Source organism: Eriocheir sinensis, chromosome 14, assembly GCF_024679095.1.
Source record: "Eriocheir sinensis breed Jianghai 21 chromosome 14, ASM2467909v1, whole genome shotgun sequence".
Lineage (NCBI taxonomy): Eukaryota > Metazoa > Arthropoda > Malacostraca > Decapoda > Varunidae > Eriocheir > Eriocheir sinensis.
In genome coordinates this window covers 12,624,196-12,650,645 of record NC_066522.1, presented here as the reverse complement: position 1 = coordinate 12,650,645, position 26,450 = coordinate 12,624,196, and the positions used below count along the sequence as shown (strand labels likewise).

At 45.2% G+C, this 26,450-nt stretch overlaps 1 protein-coding gene across 11 annotated transcripts in view; it reads right to left on the bottom strand.

Moving 5' to 3' along the window:
• The window catches only part of LOC126998478 (axin-1-like), a 53,246-nt gene extending 27,897 nt beyond the window's left edge, over positions 1–25,349 (bottom strand). For 3 of the 11 annotated variants that reach the window (XM_050860199.1, XM_050860208.1, XM_050860207.1), the window contains exons 1-7: positions 19,984–20,494; positions 11,504–11,727; positions 4,742–4,952; positions 4,232–4,416; positions 3,604–3,992; positions 3,186–3,484; positions 1,215–1,376 (exon numbers count right to left, since the gene is read on the bottom strand). In XM_050860199.1, coding sequence (XP_050716156.1) covers positions 1,215–1,376; positions 3,186–3,484; positions 3,604–3,992; positions 4,232–4,416; positions 4,742–4,854 — 1,148 coding nt within the window. In that variant the 5' untranslated portion in view covers positions 4,855–4,952; positions 11,504–11,727; positions 19,984–20,494. Of the gene's footprint in view, positions 1–1,214; positions 1,377–3,185; positions 3,485–3,603; positions 3,993–4,231; positions 4,417–4,741; positions 4,953–8,856; positions 8,982–11,503; positions 11,728–19,983; positions 20,499–25,133 lie in introns of those variants that run through there. The other 8 variants (XM_050860202.1, XM_050860204.1, XM_050860201.1 and 5 more) reach the window with 8 other exon arrangements.
• Between the last annotated feature and the right edge of the window lie 1,101 nt (positions 25,350–26,450).

Genomic DNA, 26,450 nt, shown 5'->3' with positions numbered 1-26,450 from the left:
AGATCAGCCCTTGTGTTTATTTCATGAGCATAATCTTAAATACATAATTTTCCTAGTGAAAGTTGGCCTCTGATGTGGAAAGAATAAATCTAATATGTATCTGCACAATGTTATAAAGAGCTAGTTTTAATGTTGTGCCAGAAGCAGCGAAAAGGGCATTTTAAGTTTGTAATAAAGCACTTTTGAAGCCAGAAAATGCTTTGAATGTGTGGTTGGAGGACATGGTGCATAATAATGTCCCTGTGGGTAGCAACATGTTGGATAAGAAAGCATAAAGCTTTCATGAATATATCTCAGACTTTGAAAAGGGCAAAGAAATATAATTTAAAGATAGCAAAGGTGGCTTCATATTTTTATGAAACTTATAAATCTATCTTATGTATATTTAGAAGCCAGTACTGAAGAAGGAATTTCAAGCATTTTTTTTTTTGTGAATACTCTGGACTATTATTTACTTGTTTTTAAACTACGGTTGGGTAAAAAACATGGATAAAGGCAGGCCAACAGTATTTATATGTTAAATCATAGCTGTAATTTTAAATTAAGAGTTAGGGAGTTATAAAATACACATGTATTTATTAAGCAAGCAAAAACAGGGTTAATCCAGGTGGATGAAAGATGAGGTCTCCATTGACTAAAGTCCACATGACCCAGGCTATAAAGGGTTCACACAATAAATATTTTCTAAGCCAATGTTCTTTCAGGAAAATAACCACTTCATAAAGTGGTAGGTGTATGAACTTGGATCTGCAGGAAGTCTTCGATTTGGAACCCCATAAACAACTATCATAGAATGTTCCTGATGACATGATGGACAAAGCAACAAAATTATTATACCATATCAAACATCTATTCTTCCTCTCATCACTCTCACCTCATACTCTTCTTTTCAAATCAAAACCAATGAATAAATTCCAGTTCTGCTCTGAACTATGCTCATGACTCTATTCATCTTATTGACTTACCCATATGATTAGTTGTGGCTGGATAAAAGTGGTGAATAAAATGTGACTAGATGGTTAGCAGGCAAGCATGCAAGAAGCAAGCACAGGCAAGAAAGCAGGAAGGCTAGCAGGCACAAAAGAGAGAAGTAGTAGGAGAGATTAGTAGGAAAGAAAAAAAATCACAGGAGAAAGGAGAGGAAGTAACCAGGCTGGGTGGAACTGAGAGCATAGTTGTAGGATGTGGCCAGGGTGCAGCCAGCAAGTACTCACACAGAGGAGTCAGTGCAGGAGAGGGTGTCATCGGTGAGGGCATCAGAGCTAAGACTCTGGAGCTCAGAGTCCTGCCTGCTGGAGAGGTGCACCGTGCCGTACACCGCATGGTAGGGGTTCACGCCCCCCCCACCAAAAATGCCTCTTCCATGCAAATATTGCCTAGAACATAAACACAACACAATCATAAAAACAAGAAAACTGGGGTAAAATGTGAAAAATGGACAAAATGCTAAAATAAATGCAACAAAAAATAGTGGAAGCCAAGCCTGACAAAACACTAGAAATCAATCAAAGTAGCAAATGAAGTGAGAAAGAAAATGACAACAGCCTCTCCTCACGTAACAGTGGTATGGTTAGCTGTTGAAAATTCCTGTTTTACAGGTGTCACTGCTAAATAAAGCCAATGAGAACTTATTAATGTATTTTAGTCCTGGTCTTTGCATAACTGAAAACCCTCTAGATTCACCTGGCTGACTTAAATATCCTGGAGGTTATAAAACTAAGTTAACCAGGATTATCTATGTAGTAATTGCATGTGACAGCCAGGGGAGTCTGCTGACGCTGAACCCTAAATGCCAGACCTCATCTACTCTTCACCTCTTGACAATGTTATGACTTGTATGAATAATTAATCCACTTTATCTATACTACTCAACTTAAAGACTAATTTTTGATGTCTGAAATAATACTAGCTACGTCAGGACTAATATACTGTATCCATGACTTTGATCAGAAGACACATCTAATCTAAATTTTGGGATACATTAAGGAATGAAACCTTTGACATCCAATATATGGAGGTGAGGACAACCATAATAGATTCCTTCCATCAACATCATTCTTTCTCTTTTACAACTAATATCTAACACTTTTTGTGCTGCTGCATTAAATTAAAGGTAAGTCAGAATGGACCTGCCCCAAGTACATTTCTTATTCTTGTCATTAGAATGTCTTCAACCTTTGTCTGTTTTCTAATCCATGATGCCTATTTCTGTCTCTCCATTTTATACTCAGCCTTTTACTCTCCATTCCTTTTTGTGGACTTGTTAGCTTTCTCTGTATGTAGATCTTTTGTTGAAGACACAAGTTTCTGAACCAAACGACAGGACACAATGGTTGTGCCTCTTTTTCTTCAGGGAGTGGCAGGCTGTTATTCAAGATATTACTAGTATGTTTAAAAAATATAAAAAAAGCACTCCATGCATCTCATTCAGATTCAAAGACTGAGCACCCACACTTTTGAACCTTGGCATACAGTTAGAGGAGAGAAGTTAATGACAATTCCTTAAATATATCCCACTTGTGACACTACAAGACAACAACAAGTCGATGGTGTAATGATGTGCCTGTCACTTGAAGAATTTTAACCACACAAATGTTACAAAGGGTTCCAGGTAGGTGAGGAGTGACTGTGCACAAAGAGAGTAACAGGTCAAAGGGTACAGACTGCATTACTGTAAGTAAAAATTACATACAAACTACTAAAAAATAACAACTACAGTGTAGGTATGAAAAGGCCAAATTTTTCCTCCAGTGATGTGCTGCAGGAATGGTGCCAGCAGTGGTGATACAAATATAACGACTTCTTACTCACCCTGTACATTAACTTGCATACCTCATCATCCTTGAAGAATTCACCTCCACATTCAGCTTCTTTGCATTCACCATGATCATGTGTGTGTGTGTGTGTGTGTGTGTGTGTGTGTGTGTGTGTGTGTGTGTGTGTGTGTTAGCTTTTTGCGCTTTGCTCATAGTTCCGTAGGCATTTCTGCTTCTTTTGGCCGAAGGCAGGTGTGTGTGTGTGTGTGTGTGTGTGTGTGTGTGTGTGTGTGTGTGTGTGTGTGTGTGTGTGTGTGTGGATGTGTGTGTGTAGGGGGAGATATGCATGTAAGAGAGAGAGCAGAGAGACAGACAAAGAGTGAGAGAGCACAAAGGATTGAGCAAGGAGCCTGTATGGTGACAACTTACCCAGCATAGGCCTCAGGTTTTCTTCTCTCTGGAGCCGCCCTGCGCTTGACTGTGGCAGCAAGGGCTTCCTGGGTGAGGCGCAGCTGGGTGGCTCCTGTCCCACCCTCATACTCACAGTCTTCATGCAGGGTGGGCAGCATCACCCCTGTGTTTACTCCACCAGGGCTGCTTGGGGAGGGGCTGTGAGGGGATTCTGCCCCTGGCCCCCCACCCTGCTGTGTCACCATGCTGAGGTAAGTGAGGTAGGTCTCGCTCTTCAGGAAACTGGGGTAGGTACTTCGTTCTATCTCCTCCTCCACCTGAAAACATGGAAAGTTAGCAGAGGCCACAAAGGATACAAAAAACCTGACAATCCATTCCAAGTGAACCCAACATCCACTTCCAAAGATCCCCTCAAGAAAAGAGGAATGCTACACACCTCCCGTTGAGCATCATCAAAGATGTTGCGGTCAATACTGCGGGCATTGATGCGGTCGTTAATGGTCTTGTATGTCTTCTCAGTGACCTTCACAGTATAGTTGCGGATGAACTTTTTCCATATTATAGGTACCAGCTGCCAGGGGTCCTGGTCAGTGCGGCGCAAACCATTGCAGGCAAACCAGAAGAGCACCTCCTCACAGGTGCCACACTCTTCCTTGAGATACTCCTGGAAGAGGTGGACACCCTGGGGATCCTCTAGCAGGTGCTGCAATGACTGAGACCACCGAACTACCGGGGGTGTGGAGCTGCCCTCGCCCCCCCCACAGACAGGCGATCCAGCCTCCGCAGAGCCTGGGCCAGCTGCAGGGCCATCCCCACCCCCCTCACCTGTACAAAAAAACACAATGTATGAGTCTCTCTCTCTCTCTCTCTCTCTCTCTCTCTCTCTCTCTCTCTCTCTCACACACACACACACACACACACACACACACATATACACACAATATTATAATGAAATGTGCATACATACAATTCAAGCAATCTCATCTCTTGAATTGCTAAGCAACATGCAAATATGTAGCCATCAGTCTTTAAGGCTAATTGTTTCAATGAAAGAAACCATATACCTTGAAAGTGAGCATAAAGATGGTGGGAGGGGTAGGGCATGATGGCGAGGGGGGACTCCTTACCCCAGTCTCCATAAGGAGGCTGAGGGTCTGGGCCAGAGGCATCCTCCTCGCCTGGCACAGGCGGCCGAGGGTCAGCCGGCCAGCTCCTCTCAATCCCTACAGCACCTCCCTCATCCTCTCTGCTGAAAGGTGACGGCATCTCTTAGAATATACTTAATATATAGGAACATCTCTAAGTGTCCCTGTTCTGGCATTCCCTTTAACCACATGTAATCTCTCACCTGCCAATTTCTCTCTTCAATATTCATCCACTGAGCTGATCCATCTAGTCACCAATAATAAAATATATGACAGGAAAGCTTTACTTGGCAGGCTAGATTGAGGTAGATATCCAAGGGTGGTGGGTGAGGCTGATGAGCCTGCCACTAACACCAACTTGGTGCAGCATTGCTCAGTTAGTGTGTAACAAACCTATGGCTCCAACCCGAGGCAGAGGACATGGCCTACCTGGCATCAGTGGGGTTCAAGGGTGGCACTGGGGACTGGGGGCTGGCACTGGAGTCCCTGGCCTGCCCCCCAGGGTGATCACCTGGGGGAGGCTCGGCCGTGCTGCTGCTCATCTGGCCAACACCTTGGTGCTGGAGCTGCTGCTGCCGCTGCTGCTGCTGCTGCACTCTCTCGTTTCACGCCCCCAACACACCATCCCGACGCCTCACACCTGAAACCCAAACACATGGATAAGTTACCAAATCTGGTTTACCATCATGAATGAAAACAAACATACATATGTACCTGTACACATATAAGAAGAGACACATTAATACACAAGGACTGCTGACCCTTTCTGTCCATGTATTTGCCAATCACGTAATCTAAATATCCCCAAAAAAATACAAATTGACCCGTTTCCACAAAAATATTATAAACATGATTACCAGGAATTTTAAGACTTATTGGTACGTTTTGTGAGCTGCCTATATTTTTTATTGCACAAAAACAAGTGTAACTACAGCAGGGTTTTTTAGCATGAGGAGTAGAGAAAGTATGTGGGCGTCTATCTCAGAGACAATCACCTCAGAAATGTACTGGACACACAGAGAAGGGTCTGACCTGGAAGCAGTAATCATTACACAGGAAATCAGAAAATTACATCCTCAGGTCTTTGCACCACACAGAAGCATAATGATAGAAGCACCATCTCCTTGTAGGGTCCAGAGGCTGAACAAGAGTTATAGGTTAGAATACAGAAATAAAATTATATCACAGAAATCCCAGCAGCAACAAAATAAGGAAATAAAGAAGCACTGGAATGCATGAAAAGAGGGAAAGCTCCCATGGAGTGTGGCAATAATGTAGATATTTTAACAGTCAGAAAAAGCTGTAGAAAAACTAGTGAAACTTTTCAATACATGTCTCAGGAAAGGAAAAAATCTGAGTGTCGAAAAATGCAACCATAATCTTAATACACAAGAAATGAGACCAAACAGATCTCAGAAATTATAATCCTGTCAGCTACACACTCAGGTGGCAGCTTCATCCTCCTCTTCACCCGTTTCTGATGATCTAGCATTTAATAATTTAATCCATTACATCACATACTCTTTTATTTTAATGGTCTGAAGCCTCACAACAACCACCACCACCACCACCTTTATCCATTTAATTCTCCTACCTTTCTTTCCTACTCATCGCTGAGCCACCTTCATTAAACCACTCTCATATGCCAATATCATCTCTTTCCTCCTCCATCATATTACTTCCAGCTCCTTGCACCCACTTCTCCCTCAAATTACGCTCTGCCAGCTCAGTGAAATGGTTATCCCCCCTCCCTCCTCCCTGACCCCAAATTTCTATTCTGAGATTTCCACAGGCTACACTTATTAGAATCATAAGTTAAACCTGTGTTCAACCTTATTTTTACATACACATAATCACCATGCCTTGGAAATTACATACTGCAAACCCCTACTCTCACTTTTATGTTCCTGTCATCATTCTTTCACATTTCCATCAGTCTTAACATCTCAGGTAGTACACATTGTTTAATACTCCTATGGCTACCAATCCTAGTACTACATGCTTTAGAGTTCTTACCATTCCTTGTACCCTTCCTTCCATATATACCTGTGTTTTAAATGTGGTCCAAGTCCCTTTCTTTGCACTCATACATTTCCTGTGCCTTTCATATTAGCTCTTTGTCTTCAGAACGCCCCATTATCTTTCACATTAACTGATATATTGTGAAGTGCCTAAAATATTTAGCAGTTCTTCTTTCCCTCTTGTCTTTTCTTTGTGATGAAGCTTATTATACTGAATGGTGGATGAAGGGTGCAGTGTCATTTCCAGTGTCTAAATCCTCCTTTTTTTACCTCTCTTGTAGTCCCCATCAGTCACATGTATTATAATGGAGCTTTTATGCTAATTGCTGGTATGGTGTGATGTATGGTAATAGGTAATGGGATGGATGGTAACTGGTTCTATGGTGTGATGTATGGTAATTTATATGGTAATGGTGGTATGGATGTTAATTGGAGCTATGGTGTGATGTATGGTGATTGGTGGTATGGTGGGATGTATGGAAGTGTTGGGGAGAACCTTATAGGGAGAAGCATCTATGGGGTGAGGTACATGAAGGTTAGGAAAGTTAAGATGTACTGATTATTTGGCATTATGAAAAATACATGACATTCTTGGCAATAAAATAGATAAACCGGGAAAATGCCTTCAATAAAGTTCCAGACACAATTATGGTCACTGTACACTCTGAATGGATCCAGAAGCCCTGCCGTCCCCTCTTCCAAAGCTATGGGAGCTGATTGGTGGGATGAATGGGGTCCATGGTTGGCATTCTTAGACACTTCCACTATTTCCAAAGGTCAAAAGGGAGATCAATTAGGTTCAAAGGGGATTTTTTTTTTTTTTTTTTGTTGTTGTTTTGTTTTTTGGTTCATAGTACAGAAAGGTCAAACTAACACCAGGGTCACAAAACTCCCCCCACCCCAGAAATGCCCAAAACTCTGACAAAAGCCTGGTCAAAATTTATTATGTGTGCTTGGGTGCTGATATGTTTAAGAATATGACCCAATGTTACCTGGCAAGGCGAGCGAGGGAGGGGGGCGGGCTTCTGGACCAGTTTAGTGTGTGATGACTATAGTTAGGGGTATGGATAGGTATAACAAGAAAACTGGAAAATAACTCAAATAAAAGCAAACATTCAAGAGATAATGAGAGAGAGAGAGAGAGAGAGAGAGAAATGTCTGTGTGGGTGTGGGTGAATGTGGTGTGGTGTGGTATGGTGTGTGTGTGTATGTTTGCAGTATGAAGAGTACAATAAATGGGGTGCTTGGGGCTGGGTGATAAGTAATGTGTATCTGGGGCTCTGCATAAGTTGAGGGGGAGAGAGGGAGGAGTATTGTGTGTGAGCATGAGCACAGTGGCGGTGGCAGGATGAACCTTTGTGTTAAACATGTTGGAAGGCCTTTTGTGTTGCATGACAATGATGCTGGAGAATAAATGGAATTATGATGTAAATTGTTATCATGCAAAGTGTATTACCATAATCATTCTCCATTAAAAGGAACCAGTAAAAGAAAAAAATCTTTAAAAAAGACTGTCAGGATGGAACTATACTTTTATTACCTATTCTGTTTCTTTCAAAATCACTGGCACAATGGAAGGAATTCAAAATGAAAAACTACACACACCCAAAACAAATATCTATCTTCTTTGTCTTGACTGCTTTGACCTAAGTTTATATAGGGTCACTGTTTGGAAGGGTTGTGGCCTGGGGTTTTCTTCTTAGTGTCACGCACCAGCACTGGGTTCAAGCTTTTCACTTCCATGGCTTGACACTCTAAACTCACTACACCACCACACACACCCAAAAATTATTCTCTATAACATCACAAAACAAGTGGAGAAATGATGATCTGACTCCGATGAATCCAGTAAGTAAGCTTCCATAGGAGCAACAACCTGTGCTGCCTCCATACAAATTTCTCTTATACCAAACAGTCATCTACAAAACAGCATTTCTCTATAATGCAACAAGGTAAACATAAATATAGCAAGTAACTACATCACATAACACAAATTCCTCAGCTGCTATCTATGTCATTCACTAAATCCATTCAGTGGCAATTGTTATTCCTCATATGTTTTTTGTAGCAAAAAAAAAAAAAAAATCTTTGTTCTATGCAGTTATTTATTTAAACAAGTTTAAGAGTAAAAGGTCATGTAACAAAAATTTACTAATATATCTCTCACTGAATGCACCAACCTGGATGCCCAACTCTTCACTTTTACAACTTTCTTACAAGCTTTTGAAAACAGTAATAAACTACAAAACATATGCAGATCATTCACCTAAGTAGCATGCAGAGCAAAAAGTTGGCTATCCATGATTCACACATCAATGTATTTTCACAGTGTACTGGGGTATAACTTTAGTATCTGTGCGTACAAAAAACAATATAAATCTACTTTCCAGCAAAATTATTACTAAATGCAGATTCACTTGCATTCAACAATAATGCCACCATCACTAAAACATCACACCTGAGCCACTTCACAAGTAAACACTGACAAAATTACTACAAACAAGTGAACAAAACCACTTCAACCTAGGATTCCCTCAAGATGTTTGCTCTCAAGTGTCAAGGGCCAAACAAGTGCCATGACAGTGATTAGTGCCAGGTGCAGTGAGGAGCCGAGGGAAACACGAACCAACCCCTTCCACGCCCAAGCCGTTATGACGCAGAGCCCGGCACCGTCGCTGCTGCCGCCGCCACCCCCACCCTCAGCACCCCCACGCTGCCACTCCCTGCGTGGGGCACACCCTCCGTGCCAGCCACTGTCTGCCGCTCCTTCGTTCGATACATGTGATGAGTCGGGCCGCTCTTCCGAGCCGCTCACAAAGGCGCTCGGTTTTCCATGCCTTCTTATTAATCCTTCCACAAGGGGTTTGTCGTGGGAAAACGGCCGCGCGAGGCAAACTCCGCCATTCCGCTATGGGCCAGCGATCGATGGGCAACTGGGCGAGGCAGAAGGCAGTTAGAGCAGAAAGGGCAGAACAATGCTTAACCCATCCTCTTACCCATTATATAGCAGCTGGGGTGGTCAGGCCTGGCTGGGCCTACACAATAACAAAGTTGAGGCCAGGGAGCAGGAAGGGTAGTGGTGGGTCAACCTGGTGGCCCCTGTCTGGCTGCCTCTTCCCAATTCCTCTTGTTTACCTCCCTCCCACAAGGTTGTGATCGCGCCCGGTCTGGGGACACCTCCTGTGCGTCACTCGTGTGCGTCACCCCAGCACTGTGGACGCCCAGCCGAGGGGAGCAGCAGCCCGGCTCCCCACCCCCCATCCCCTCCTCCTAACAACAACAAACGCTTTTCCCTTGCCCCTCCTTCCGACCCCCCCGACTCTAAGTGCGCATGTAAACCCCAGATCGATGCGGACGGTATCAGTGGTGGTCAGAGCGCGCCTCCCCCCATCCTCCTCACAGCAGCGCGTCACCGGACATATGGCATATCGATCCCAGGATTGCCAACTACTCGGCATCATTTATAAAGTAGAGGGAAGGCTCCAAGATGGCCCATCCTCACCGCCGGCCATCTCTCTATGGGAGCGTCTATGTTCGTCTGGGCTTACAATGGACAATGTTCGAAAGTTCCATACTTCCAATACAATCTCTGGGAAAGTAAATTAATAAACACTATACAATATGGCATTCTAGCTGCTGGAGGAAGCTGGAGGGGCAAGTTATGGTCCAATTGTTCCCAGGATGGCGGAGAACGAGAGTGAGAGTGAACGCCAGACCCAGCCCTCTTTTAATGCCCTAATAACATCTCATTCATCCCAAAGTTCCCAAGAGGAGGAGCTGGTCCTCTTCTCTGCTCTCAAGCCAGAACGTAAGTGGCCAAATAATTTCCGAGAGGAAGAATGAAGGTAGAAGGAAAAGGAAACAATGACAGTGGCGGCTGGAAACTCTGACATCGCAAGGTAGATGTTAATTTTCTCCAAGCAGCATAACACCAGCAACAGGTCCTCACACATCAAGCTGCTGCTGCTGCCACTGCTCCTCCTCCTCCTCCTTCTCCATCTCCTCCTCCTCAAGCTCCCCTCTCCATCCTGCCTCACCAACATCCCCCAAGACATGAATACCAACCACAGAGCAAACACTTGTCTTGCTGCTGCTTTATCGGACTTCTTCACTTATGACGAGGGTGCATAAGACCTGTCAGACAGAGTGCGCCTCTCCACGATGCACCTGTACTACCTGCCTGATGCTGCCCTTCCCCCTCTGCCCATCCCCCTGAGCCCAACAAAGAGACCCCGGCCAGTCTATGAGCTGCCCTAAGTAATACACAGGATAAAAGACCCCAAATTTGTAAACATTACTAAAAGACTACCACTCTCTGCCCATTATTTAGTGATGACAATGGCTTCATATTTTGCCTTTCTTCCTCCCAAAGCTAGGCTGCCTACCTGGCCCTGCCCTGCCCTGCCCTGTCCCATCCCTCCTTACCTGCCCTCTCCTCTCCCACCCCTCCCTCTCTTCCCACTTACCTACCTACTTTCCCTTTTTTTTCCCTCAGGTTAATTACATTTTTTCTCCTACTCTTGTTTCCTTCCTGTTTTTTCTTACATTATGTTGCTCTTTAGTAAGCAAGTTTCCTCTCTTTCTCTCTTGGCAACACACACACACACACACACACACACACACACACACACACACACACACACACTAAAAAATTCAGCATGTAAAATCCGCCAACAAATTTATGAAAACTGATAAATCAATGACGACAGCTTTGTGCCAGCCAAGACTAGGATGCTGGAGTCCATATGAGAAGGGAGGAGAAGGGCGAAGCGAGGAGAGGCGAGGCGAGGGAAATAGGGAGGGAGAACCAACATGAGGGGAGCAGGGGGTAAGGGGGATAGAGAGCAATCTTAAAATGAAGCTGTTGGTAAAAGGGAGGGGCTTGAGAAGAGAGGAGGAAGGGACAACAGTGCAGGGGGAACAAATGGGATGTGTACATATATAGGGTGAGGAGGAGGGGGGGTGTTGGAGGCAGCGGAGGGAGAACGGAGAGGGGAGGCAGCTTGGAAATGGCCACAGGGCCGGGGAGGGGGTACAGAAAGAGAGAGAAGGGCGCGATGAGAAGGGATGTAAAGGCGAGGAGAGAAGACGGATAAATACTGAACCTAAAGTTTAGAGGAAAAGGGAAGGGAGGGATCCAAGAGCTGAAGGAGAGGTTGCCAATACTCACAAGGCTCTGCAGAGTATCCAGTTAACAAATCACAAGATGGTCAAGGCACAGGGCGGCCCAGTGTCCTGCTATGTCCATTGTCCCAGCGCCAGGCAGGGTGGTGCCGGGAGCTGCTTACCCTCTCCCCTCGCGGCAGCCTCACGCACGCGCCAAGTTCGTCACGGGCGTCTGTCCTGTTGCTGCTGTTGTTTCTGCCCTTGTCCAGCAAAACGCAACAATTACATCTGAAATAAGACAAAGAGCAAGTCAGACATGACGGTGCTGGTGGTGTTTGTGTTTGCTGACAACCTTGCCTTCAGGACTCTGGAAAAAAGGAAGCAACACAAAGAGTGGGTGAGGCACTAACCCTCAACTCTGGTGGCGTCGCCCCACGCGCCCCCCGATACCTTAAGGTTCAGAATTGTGAAACGAAAACAGGCGAGTGCCCCTCTAGCCCCCCACCCTCCCATTGAGGCACACATGTACACACACACACACACACACACCAAGCCGCCTATAACCTCCCTTCCCCCCTCCTTCCCCACTGAGGGTACAGGGGTGTGGTGTAAGAAGGAGGGGGGGGGAGGGTTGCCCATAACCTCGCTTCTCCTCCTCCTCCAGTTAGGAGAGATGGGCGGTAGGGCGTGGGGGGAGGGGGTTGTCGCACCATTCAGACTCCGCCTTTCACCCCGTCTTCCACTCGACATGACTATTATGCCTCTAAAAGCCCAACACAAACTGCTGCATTACTGGGGCGAGCGGCACATAATGCACACACGAACACCACGCTCACCTCGCTGGTGTGACGCCACACCCCCTTGCTTATTTAATGTTAGGATAATGCAGAGATACCTTCCTTTTTTCCAGACAATCACACTCCCAGTTCCCCCTTCATCTACCTCCCTGCCCGCCTGCCTGCCCCCGAGCACTGCATCTTTCTGTTCTTTTTCATTTCTGCTCCCTCTCCTCCTCCTCCTCCTCCTCCTCCTGCGCTTCCTCTTTCAGCTTTCAGCCTCTTCTCTCCCCTGTTTCCTTTGCAGATTTCTGTCGTCCACGGTGTATAAACTCTCCTCCTCCTCCAGCGTTTTCCCTTCCAGTCTCTTCCCTCTTAAATTTCCCTCTCCGCCTCGTATTCGTCCTCTTCCTCCCTGATTCTTTTGGACATTTTTGCTCTCCTTGGTCTCCAGAGTTTCCGCCACCACCATCACCACCACCACCATCACACCTCCTCCTCCTCCTTTGCTTCCTTTAGACATTTCAGCCTCCTGCCCTGCCACCACCTCCTCCTACTCCTCTGTTTCCTTTAGACATTTCTGCCTTCCCTGGGTTCCCCCTTTAGCCTGGCGGTTCAATGGGGCGGCCCGGATACAAGTCTCCGGGCTGCACCGCGACATAATGGACCGGGCCCCCACAGAGCTTTCCTCTCCGCCTGTGCACTGCTGCCACCATTACTGACACCCTGTGGAAACGAAAACCACCACATTTCTGGTCTTTTAGGAAATCATTGTTACCCCTCGACGAAAGCAGGTGGAGGTCGATACATTAATAAGGTGGACAAGTAAATGTTCTTGGCTTGTTAGTTCTCCTCTGCACTGCCACTAACAAACTGACAACAACAACAATGATGATCTGTAACGAAATTATCGTGACTCTAAACAAAATAACGAGGGTGAAGTATAAAGACAGACAGACAGATAGGAGGTAGATATGTTCAGTGCCTTCTAATGCCAATCAAGACATGGTAGAAAATACACACAAATAACGCCTCGACCTAAAGAATTATTGTTCCTGCTCCATTTCAAACATCTGCCCACCTAGAAAGGAACAATGGGGAGACTAATATGAATAAATAAACACATGGATCAATGGAATGATATGTAAAAGTAACAAAGAGAGAGAGAGAGAGAGAGAGAGAGAGAGAGAGAGAGAGAGAGAGAGAGAGAGAGAGAGAGAGAGAGAGAGAGAGAGAGAGAGAGAGAGAGAGAATGAAAGGGAAAGGAGACAGAGAGGAGGAAAGAGGAAGATTAATTGACAAAATGAAAAAAAAAAATAAACAGGTACAGGTAACAGACGGGGGGCATACACCACGGAAAAAAAAAAATCCGGTAAATATATTGGCGTTCAGAAATTCAATTTGAAGAGGCCTACCCTGAGTCTATTAAAAAAAGAGGAAGTCTCCCTCAAGTGCACTGGAGCAGATAATAGTTCAGGTCAGTTTTATGATGAGGATGACAACCTACCCACCTGATCCCCTCCTTCCCTCCCTCCCTCTTCCCTCTCCCTTGCACCCCTCTCTCCCCCTCCCTGCTTGGCTACCTGCATGGAGGCTTTGTGGGATCAAGTAAAAGCACACAAAATCTTCCCTCTTATAATACCTTTTCTTTATAAACATCCAATTACTGCACTAAAGAAAGGTGGTGATAATTTTCTGGCACCAGTTTATCATATAGTCTAGAAAGATGCAGATGATGTAAAAAATAAATAAATAAATAAATAAAATAAGTACAGGTAGGTAAGTGTGTATATATTTGTGTGTGTGTGACTCACCACGGTCTGATCACGTGATTGATTTGCGATCCTTAAATGAGTCTGGAGCTCAGGTGATGGATCTTTGGGTATGACGGAAACCTCACATCATACCCACACACCCAGGAGACGGGACACAACCCTTGACCGACAGCCAGTTTCCATTCACTACTGGTGCACAGGGAGCACGAATTAAGGAAGACTCCTCAAGTGTGAAGCGAGCATGCTAACCACTGCACTACAGAGCCCCATATGCATGTGTGTGTGTGTGTATGTGTGTGTGTTATTGTGTGTAGAGTAAAAAAGAAAGGGGCTAATGATGTTATATCAACTACATATGGCTAGTATCAGACTGTTTACTCACAACTAGCTATCTAAACAGTCACCAAACCAAGCAACATAGCAGCGAGAAATAATGAAGCTGTTAATTTTACAAGCATGAAGAAAGTCATCAAAACACACTTAAATTACCCTGTGACCAAAGTACAATGTTTCAAGGTAATTATGAAAAATAAAGTAATATTTTGTGATACATTAAACATGTTCATGATAATCATTATGGTTACTTTTATACTCTACTGCTCATCTCTCCATTACCATCTTCCCCTTCCTCTGCATTGACGTAACCATGGAATTAGTGACCTTATGGCCTTAAACTGGTGCCCCATTATTACAAGAAACCTTTGAAAACTTAAAAGGATTATGGCAGAAAATTACTCAACTAGAAAAATCTGTTGACAAACCCTTTCATATTAATCATACACTACACTACAATATCATAGTAATGTTATAACTATACCTTGTAAGTCAAATACTGAACAGCTTTATAATTCTTAAAAATAAGACTATTTGGCATAACATATAGACTCCAAGGACATAGACAACTGAGGAGACAGCATAAATATCCAATGAGAAAGAGAGACTAGGGTCATTCAGGTTATGAACCAGATTAGGTCAATCTAAATTAGGTCAGATTGGGTTAGTTGATATTATATTTTGAGATACAGCTACCTGCACATTTTGGAGAGCAGGAGAAAGGATGAGCCTGTATTTCTTTTTATAACCAGTAATTACTTCCATGATCCATCTAGGTTTTCTGATGTATCTTAATGCATCACGGACAAAAGGCAATTCACCATGAAAACCATAGGAAACATTTCAATGTGCCACGGTTCCAAAGGGATGCAGCTTAAGTGACACTAAGGGGCAGTGGTGGGCATCACAACCAAGAAAGGACCTTGTGCAAGAACAATGCACAATCCACATTTCATTACCATGCACAACCATAGGTATGCAATCTGACTATTAGTTAACTTGCACAATGCCACACAGCATAAGTGCAAACCATGCATATACTTGTGGGAATTACTGATATTTACTTTAATTATCATGCTTACTTTTTACTATTATTTTCTATTATTTCTAAGCTCTCTTGGTTATTGAGACAACTAAATGATATTGTTTTGGCAAGGTGGAGACAGGAGCTGGTGAGGTCTTCTGACTCTTCTCTTGTTTCGTGCCCTTCATCACAAAATGATTCAGTTCACACACTACGGTGGCAGGACTGGGGCAAGGCATTGTTAACTGATGGAAGTTCAATCTGAGGATTGAGCAGAGGGGCAGGGAACCAAAGGCAGTGATGTTGACAGTTTTACTTTTATCAGCATTTTTATTTTCTCAAAGAGATTTTATTGATAATAATTGAATATAGATATGCAAGAAAATATACATTTTCTTACAATAATCATTAAAGCATATTATTTAGCTAAAGAAAATATCCACACCCTAACAAATCATTAGACTGTGGATATTGCCCTCCCCCAAACATTTAGAACCTTCACAACCTGCCCGAGCCTTCCCTACCCCTTGTCCAGTCATGCAGGCAGCACCCAATACCACATGTCTTGTTGACTGTGCACTGCACAATACACTGGGCAGGTGCACAAGTGCAAATAACTAACAGGGACCATACGCCTGGGGGCATGTCGCTTCATTCACTCGCCACCTTCACTCCCGACAGCCCCCGTTAACAAGCCCCCACACAGCTACCCTATCCCTCCTAAGTCCCTCCTGGCAAGATCAATCAACCAGTCGTGAGTTACGTGGGCTTCTCCTTGGTCTCCTCCAATCTGGGGTGTCTTGTACAGAAAGAAACAGCCTTATGAGCAGGAACAACATCCAGGAAGCATGACACGTGCCCATATAGCCAAAGTTGGCATTCACAGACTAAGCTGGCAAGAAACCTCGATTCACTTTCACAGAGTAGTCGCTGGTTCAACATAAAGTCATTCCATGATCCTGCAAAGTTTTCTTTTTTTTTTTTTTTTTTTTTCCTAAAATGTCGGTAGGCTTTTTATTGGAGGGTTGGTGGTTGGCCCAAGCCCGTCATAGCGCAGGGAAATGTTTACAGCGGCGCCATCAATTCTTGGCTCATGGTGCCCCCCAGAGCTCAGTCTTGATTTAGGTACTTGAACAGTTCCTCTAGAGTCCGGATTGATAGGTGGTCTTCAGGTCAGCATGTGGGTAGTCTTAGGCAACTCGGGGGTGACTGAAAAATCCCAGGTGGTAGCGGCAGATTCAAACCCGCATCGTCCAAAACACGGTGAATGTGGGGCCTGAACACTAACCACTCAGACACTGCCTCCCAAAGAATCGGCAAGCCTCTCCAAGTCACTATTCAGTGTTCATGTCTCACAGTCATACAGTAAGAGCACAAGCAACTTAAGATTCAAATCTTTGTCCGCCTGCATAGATATCAGCAACACCATATACTCGTGTTGAGTGAGTCCATAAAATTGTGGGTCAGGCCAATCCATTTAGTGACTTCCTGGTAAGACATAATATTGTTATGCACTACACAAGACATGTGCAACTTTTGGTGACCTCAACATCCTTACCACATGCATAAACAGACTGAATTGTGTCATCCAGCAAGCCTCCAAATGACTGGACCTTGGTTTTGGCCAAAGAGACCTTCAGTCCCAGGGGCTTCGCCTCCTCATGCAGCACTTTGAGTGCCAACACCAGGACCTCAAACATTTCCGTGAGAAGTGCAGCAACATTAGCCAAAACAAGGTCAGTGGCCTTGATGTTGCCAACAGATGCTCCACAATAACTTTGATCAGCAGCTTTGCCTGCAAGGATGCACCCCTGCCTCATTCTTGAAGTAACAGGGAATAACCTGGAAATGCCTCCCCCAACTTCACTGAACTCTCAGTCCCTGAGTAAAGGACACAAACTAATTAACTAATGAAGAGCATACGCCAGGGGGTGCATCGCTTCACTCACTCGCTGTCCATACTCCCGGTGGTCCTCTTGAGCAAGCTCCCATGCAGCTGACCTGTCCATCCCAAGTCCAGGAGACCTTCAGTTCCAGAAGCTTCATCTCCTCATGCACTCATCAGGTCAATAATCCTTACAAGAATTCCACAGATCTGTAGAACATCCCAGAATGCCTTGTGATGCATGGAGTCGAATCTTGAGATTTACATAGGCAGTAAGTTTCCCCTGTTGAAACTTATGTTGGTGTTACACAAGGTCATGAAGTTCAACTAATTTTGCATTTGGGCACCTGCTTTTTCATATGCAAGAGTGCAACACTGCACAAGGTTTCATGCAGTGAGCAATACACAAACATTATTCACCGCAGCATAACAGTGCACAACTGCGCATTGTGCACTGCCCCAGCACTTGAGGGAATAAAGCCCCCACCATGAAAGCATACCTTAAGGTCAGTAAACAACACATAAATATAAGCACATTGTGATTTATCAAATACAGTATGTGATCTTGTTCCCATGAGTCTCTCATCAAGAATCTCCCCTGTCCCCTGACACTGCTCATTCCAATTTCCAATCCTCTCACCAGTGGTTACTGTAAGTAGCTACAGTATACCCCTGCTATTTGACCATTCATTATTGAATATTTAGCTCTTTCAGTATTTCAAAATGCATAACCTTTTTTGTTCTTACGACATGCAATCCTATCTATGTCCATATCAATTTTCAAATATGCCCATAATAAATTTTTTTTAAAACATCACCAGATATCTACCAGCCAGCCAGGCAGTGCTCAACAGATCAACAGTGTCCATGATTTTGAAGCAGAAGGAGAAGTACATTCAATTGGCCTTTACTATAGTTGCTTTCATTAGGAAATAATAGGTGATCATGTCCCTTTTTTTTTCCAATTTTGATTGACCAAACTAATCACCACTCTCAGTTTCCAGGTAGCATGCCACATGCCCGTATAGTCAGAGTTGGTGTTCATGAACTATGCAACATTTGAAAGTGTTGCCATAGAAAAAGTAGGGAAAAAATACTTTTTACCCCAAAGATAACCCACAACACATCAACGCAGATATTGTTTTTTATGTCACTAATACCCCCCTGTACCCCAATGATCCCCAATTGCACACAGCACCCCAATGTTCGTTGAAATAAAAAAGCTGTCTTTTTAGCTCAATGAACACTGAAGTACAGTTTGTAATCCAGGATCAAAGAGGTAAAAAAAACATTTCATGTTCACTGGGGTAACAATGGGGTTCATTGAGACAAAAAGACACCTCATGCTCATTGGGGTAACACAATATTTTTGTGTACATTGATGTAAAAGGACCTGCCCATATGAGGGGGCAGACCCCACAATAGGGAGGTAACAAAAATATAATCACCTATCTTTTAGTGACCTTGAGGGAAGCTGCCCTTCTTGATATCTCATCAGGGTACTAAAAGACAGGTGAATACAATCTAACCTACAGATGCCAATAATAATCATTCACGTGTCAACTCATTTGACAATCCCATCCTTATAAACTCTACATCAAAATATATGGAAAGTTCACACAAAAAATACTCACAGCACAACAAACAATGTGTACACCCCCATGTCATGCCTACGCTAGATAACACCCACCCGATAACCTGTGCCATGACACCTCACCAATATATAGTACTCACCCAAACCTAACCTAGATGACACAAATCAAAAGCGAACACTGAGTAGCTTCAAAGGCAACACGGAATGTACACCTCCCAATGCCAAGAACCTCCACTGAGCACACCCACAGAAGAACCTCCCTGACTGAGCCTTAAAATATGAGAACCTGAAGGAGGAGAAGGAGGAAGAGGATGGGAGACTATGGTAAACTGTCATAATAATACTCTCACTCTCTTTCTCTCTAATAATAGGAATAAACTATCTAGACTAACACATACTGAGACACCAACTTACGAACATACCAAATAAGAGAACCTGAAGGAGGAGGAGGAGGGGAAACTAGAGGTATAAGCCTACTGTCACACTTATTCTCTAACTCACTCTATTTCTCACTCTGATAATGGCAATAAACTATCTAGCCCAACACATACAGACACCAACTTACGAACACACCAAATTAGAGAACCTGAAGGAGGAGGAAGCTTGAGGTATAGGCCTACTGTCACACTTATTCTCTAACTCACTCTATTTCTCACTCTAATAATGGCAATAAACTATCTAGACCAACACGTACAGACACCAACTTACGAACATACCAAATAAGAGAACCTGAAGGAGGAGGAGGAGGGGAAACTAGTGGTATAAGCCTACTGTCACACTTATTCTCTAACTCACTCTATTTCTCACTCTAATAATGGCAATAAACTATCTAGACCAACACGTACAGAGGACACCAACTTACGAACATACCAAATAAGAGAACCTGAAGGAGGAGGAGGAGGGGAAACTAGAGGTATACTGTCACACTAACACTCTAACTCACTCTTTCTCACACTAATAATGGCAATAAAATATCTAGACCAACACATACAGAGGACACCAACTTACGAACATACCAAATAAGAGAACCTGAAGGAGGAGGAGGAGGAGGGGAAACTAGAGGTATACTGTCACACTAACACTCAAACTCACTCTTTCTCACACTAATAATGGCAATAAACTATCTAGGCCGATACACAGAGAGGACACCAACTTACGTACGTACAGGGATAGGTAGACAGATACGCTGGATGGTCTGTCTGTCTGCCTGCCTGTCCAAGGGCTGGCGGGACGGACCTTGGCAGCCTCAGGGACTCACATGGGCCCAGGGACGCACTGCTGCAGGAGGGAGGAGCACTGAGGGAGGCCTAAGAACCCCCTGAACCTCCTGCACCAGCTGAGCCACCACTGTAAACAAGCCAGGCCTCCTCTTCTTCTTCTCCTCCTCCTCCTCCTGGCGAGTCACTCTGTCCTCCTCCTCGGCCCTCACGCCCTCCTCGGCCTCTCCTCCTCCAGTCCTAGCATGGTCCTCCTCCTCCGGGCTACTCTCGAGGCGCTAAGACCTTCAAGGGAGAGGCACAGGATAGGGTGGGGAAGAATAGGAGGAATAGGAGCCGCTCTAGTCCACAGTCTCCTCCTCCTACTTCACATTCGCCACTACTGGAGGAGGAGGAGGAGGAGGAGGTGGTGGAGGGGAGGAGGAAGAGGAAGAGGAGGAGGAGGAGGTGGAAGGGGGGCTCAAACACCTTTCCCAGAATGCAACACTTCACCTCCTCTTTTAAACTCCTTTTTATTATTATTTCATGTCTTTTTATCCTCTTCCTTTGCCTATATTATGGTTGGCTTTAGTTATTTTATCTAATACTTGGGAGGAGGAGGAGGAGGAAGAGGAGGGGGGACTCATACATCCCAGAATGCAACACTTCATCTATTCTTTTAAACTCCTTTATTATCACTATAACCGCATATCTATTTATTCTCTCCTCATTAGTGTATTTCCCAGTGTCCTACACCTACACTAGTCCAAAAAGGGGAGGCCTGTATAGGGCTATGACCCCCTTCCCAGCACACATCTCTCTCGCTAGAACTCCCTTATTTCGTGTCTCTGGATGAGTTATGGGTTATTTTCTGCGTTATTTTTCATAGTGTGGTTGTGTCTGGTTGGCTGTCATGGATTTTGCCTCGACAAACGTGCTATAAGATGTGTGTGTGTGTGTATGTGTGTGTGCCCGGCGAGCATTCCGTAGTTCGATGGATGGCCGCCAGGGGGTCTCCATCGCCGCCTAGGCCTCAACCCGCCAACTTTAAATGTCCCAAAAGTCCCCCACGAGTTATTATCCTCATTATTAGGCGTAGTGGTGGTGATGGTAGTGGCGGTGATGGTGGTGGTGGTGGTGATAATGGTGGAAATGGTGGTGGTGGTGGTGGTAGTAGTAGTAGTAGTAGTAGTAGTAACAATAAAAACTACTACTACTACTACTACTGCTACAACACTAGAGTCAGCTATCATATCCAATACACAACGCTAAAACTCAACCTAAGCAAACGAAAGAATAGATATAGAAAGAAAAAAAAAATCAAGATACTCATAGGCCTACACAACATTCAGAATATAATCGTATGTTACAAACTCCAAAATGAAAACAAGAGTCCGCTAAGCACTTCTCCTTAAGTAATAAAAATAGCAGTAAAAAGAGTAAAAAAGAATAAGAAATGGTAAAAAAATAAATCATAGCGAGTAGGAGAGCGAATAGTTTGTTACATAGTACGACGCAAAATAGATAAATTAATAGATAAAACGAATAAGCTGTTTAACCACGTAGTTCCTGGGACATTATAGGAAATTACACCAAGAACAACAACCACTATAATTCTTCAAAACATCTCCGCCCCAGCCTCCCATTAAAACCCGGTCCCTGCCCCGATCAGCGGGCGCGCATGACCGAGCATGTGATGGCGGTGCGGGTGGTGGAGGTGCTGACATTAGTGGTCACAGCCAGACAGACAGGTAGACAGACACAGACAGATAGATAGAAAGACGGATAGACAGCCAAACAGACAGAAAAACAGATAGACAGACAGAAAAATAGAGACATGCAGATATACAGGCAGGCACAGACAGAGAGACAGACAGAGGCAGACAGACAGATAGAGAGAAAGAAAGGCAAAGAGACAGACAAACAGGCAGCCGCAACCAGAATGATAGAAAAAAACAGATAGAAAAACAGGATCAAAGAAACAGGAAAAAAAGGCAGACACACAAACAGATAGATTGATATAGAGACAAACAGTTTGGCAGACATAATGACAAACAGATACCTTGACAAACACATACACACACACAAAAAAAAAAAAAAACAGGCAGCTGCGTAACAAAACTAAACTGCCATAATGGATATAATATGAAATAGATGTGATTTTAGTGATAGAAAAGGCCGTGCGCGTGAACATAGGAATACCAATCAATCATCATCAATCAATGGGGGCATACGCCGGGGGATGCGTCGCCTCGCCCACCTTACAACGCCAAGCCCGGAGGTAGAAGAATATCGAACCTTTTTATCTCTCTTTTCTTCTATTCCTTGTTTAACTTTTCTTCTTAAACGGAATCGGAAAGGAATGCACAGTTACCGAAAAACAAACTGCGTAAAATTGCGTATAATGACGTTGGCTATTAGCTATGATGAATACATATAGTGAAAGGGCGTGAGTTAGGGTGTGCGTAAAGGGCCGGGCTTGTGGTGTTGAGTAAGGGGCATGTCTCAGCTAGGGGTCAAAGTGGTGATGGTGGTGATGAGGGTGGTGGCAGGTAAGGTGGTGGAGGAAGGTGGTGAGTGGAATGATAATTAATACCCTGGTGGCGATAGGGCGGTAGAGTCCAGCATGAGATGTGTTAGGTGGGAGGAGGGGAGGTGGAGGTGGAAGTGGAGGTGACGTAGGTGGTGTTAATAAGGGTTAGAGGCTATGCAATGATGGTAGTGGTTGTGGTAGTGGTGGGGATGGTAGCAGTAGTAGCAGTTGGTGGTGGTGTTGTACGTAGTTATAACTGGGGCGACGTGAAGAGTATGGGATATATCACCAGTGGTATAAAAAAAAAAGAGCAGGTGGTGGTGGTGGTGGTGTTACTGGTGATAGAAGTGGTGCCAGTGGAGCAAACGAGGCACGAGGGAGAGGAGGAGGAGGTGGGGAGGCAAGTGTCGGTCGTGGTGGTGATGGTGGTGGTGCTGGTGGTGATGTCAGTGGTGGTGTCGGCGGGGGACGGTTAGGGCGGTGGTGTCAGTGGTGGAGGCGGTGGGGACGGTTAGGGCGGCAGGATCAAAGAGCCACCAACATTCCTACCGGCGGAGTAGCCCTGTAGCGCCCAACACGCAACATCTGGCGGCGGCGACAAGTGTGACCAACAGCCCCGCCCTCCACGCCTGTTGTGCCCCCCTTGCTCAGCCACACCCACGCCATGCAACGCCGCCATCGCCCACGTCAAGGCAGCGCCCCGCCAACCCCTCCCAGCTAAGTTTTCCGCCCGCCAAATCGGACACCCCTGGCGGCCACATCAAAGTGTCGGCGGACGGCGCTCAAACCGGCCGTGTGTACACCCATGTATACCACCTGCCCTGTGTGCACCCCCCTCGGGACCACCACTCGACGTACATACATTTCATCTTGTAGACACTCTTCACCTACACGAGGATACTGAATGGGTGTATGGGTGTGTATGTGCGTGTGTGCGTGTATGTGTGCGTGAGGTGCGTGCCCGGACATGTGTTGCGTTGTTACTGGAGTTGGCTGTCGCGCTGCTGCACACACACACACACACACACACACACACACACACACAATGCACTCGTGTTGCGGTATAAAGGATGCACACTGTACGCCCGCGAGGTCGGAACACATGAGGGCTATCGGATAACCTCGGGTGCCGCAGTGCCAGCGAGACGCAACCCGCCGCCCAATCTTGCACCAGTACAGGGCGTGTTCTGTGGAGCCGCGCGTACACACACACACACACACACACACAGGACAAAGTGATTCGGTTCAACGACTAAGTAACAATACCAATATGCATAAATTTTCGTCATTATAATACGCTCTAAACACTGACACACACACACACACACACACACACACCAAGACAGCTAGATCTGGCTTTCCTTACGGAGATGATCAAAACAACTTTCCTTTCTAAACCGCAGCAGGCGCCCTCCCTCCCTCCCTGTCCCCATTCCCCATGACCCTCCACACTACCCAACGCAGTCCTCAGAGGCGTGTGGGGGGCTGGGGGAAAGACAAGGAGGCCACGGATTTTACACTTCTATCCTCACTTCCATCCTCCCTCATCCCTCTTTCATCCCCCCAGCACCGCCATCCCTTCCGCACGCCGACAGAACAATCTTATCAGCGACGCATATTAAAAAGCACATTCACCGTGGAAGTGCTTTGGTCCGGGTGGCGGTAGTCGTGACGAAACCCGCCCGACACCCAAAGACAGCCGACAGGGGTGGTGGGAGCCCTTGGTGGGAGCGTCCTCGTCTGCTGCTACAGTGACACACACACACACACACGAGGGGGGGCTGGACACGCTAAAGCCCTCCCAACACGCACATATACCTACTACATTGAACATTCACAATCTCGTGCCGTGAAGTAAGGAACGATGTTAGTTTTGTAGATTACGTGATGGTATACGACTCGGAGTTATTAAAAGAATAAAGCGGATGTGTATTGGAGATTAGTGAGGTTTTGTGATGGTTTTTGAACTTTGAACTCGAGGACTAAATTACAAGTTATCCATTCCTGTCATAACCCATAACGAAAGTAATAATAGAGGCTTATAATATAGTCTTATGAATTTCAGAGTCGTAATATATCTCGATCAGTGGTAGAAACTCGAACTGTTAACCGAGTGAATAGAATGTGTAATAAATCCTTCTGGCCGCTGTTGGTTCACCTTCCTGTCGTTTTACCTCCCAGTCAGAGAGGAAGAAAGTCGGGAATGAACGCCCCCCCTCCCTCCACCCTCTCCCCTTCTCTAATAAGAACCAAAAAAAAGCTTGCCGTGACTCAGTTCACCACATACAGAAGGTAATGTTCATGGCAAACTAATATAAAGCATTCTTTTTTTTTTGTTGCAGTTAATAAATGCGGATTAAGATATCATAATGCATTGTTATATACCTGCTTGTATAATCTCTCTCTCTCTCTCTCTCTCTCTCTCTCTCTCTCTCTCTCTCTCTCTCTCTCTCTCTCTCTCTCTCTCTCTCTCTCAACTAAAGAAGCAGATCACCAACACACCAACAACACAGACGCTCCTCATACACACACACACACACACACACACACACACACACACACACAGAAGGCTACTCACCATCAGCACCATATCGTATTACATCATCACCAGCCCTGCCGCCGTTTTCTAAGCATCTCACTCACTAAAGATCAAACACACAAACACAGGCCACTCGCTGAATGGAGGAACACTATTGGCTAGTTAACCCGCCCAGTGTGTTGAAGGAGCCGCCGCCAGCCAGCCACTCACTCACTCTGCCCGCTGCCCCACCACCACCACCGCTCACGAGGAACACGAGACACTGTACTGCCCGCTCCTGCCCGCTCCTGTCGGTGTGGTGGCTGCTGGGAGGTGGGTGGGTGCTGGTTGGCTGCGGCGGCAACATCCTAACCAAGACCCTCTACCTCCCATATAACCGCAGGACCCGCCTTCAACCATGGCCTTGCCTCAACGATGCTTCCCCTGCCTTCTCATACCAGCATAATCCATTACATATTTCGTCTCCAATGTCCTCTAAGAAGGGTATGCTATGACCCCCTGCCTCCCATAGCCACAGAACATCCCTCAACGCTGCTTGTCCTATACCTTCCCACGTGAACATAACCCAATACTTCTTTCGTCTCCATATTTTCCCTTTAAATCTTTCCCGGGGTAGAAATAGACCCCTCCTGTCGCCCATAGCCACAGGGCCCGCCCTCAACGGTGCGCCTTCTCATACGACCATCACTCAATACATCTCTCGTTTCTATATTTTTTTCCCTTTAAATCTTTCCCGGGGTAGAAAGAGACATAGATAGGTTCCTCCTGCCTCCCATAGTCACAGTACCTGCCCTCTACGATGTTTGCCTTGCCCTCTCATACGAACATTATCCAATACTACATTTTTCGTCTCTCTTTTTCCCCTTCAATCTTTCCTTTACCAGGCATGGATGGAGCAGAGGTCTTTCATGATACACCTTTCGTCTTTACTTTTCCCCTTGGGTAGAAAGAGGCATAGATGGAGCCGCGGTCTTCCATGATTGAGGTGCCCAGGGTAGTTGGGGCGGGGCAGATTATGGCCTGTTGTCCGTCCTCCCTCCGGGGAAGGCCTAGTTACGGGGATAATAGGGAGGCCGCGCAGGAATAATTGGAAACGAGTAGATCATCTCGCCATCCTTCCTTCCTTCCTCCCTTCTCTCAGGCGCTTGTTGTTGTTGTTGTTATTAAGTTGATGGATAAGCTACTGCCATGTCATTATTATGGAGGTCTATCCGTCAGAGTATCTATAAAAAAAACAGCGACAGGGGTTTATTCGCTTAATATTTTAGGTGAATGGAAAGATAATAAAGTGCATGGTCTCAGCAAGTATTTATAAAGGAGCCTTGAGTAATAATGAATTGATGATGCTAATGATAA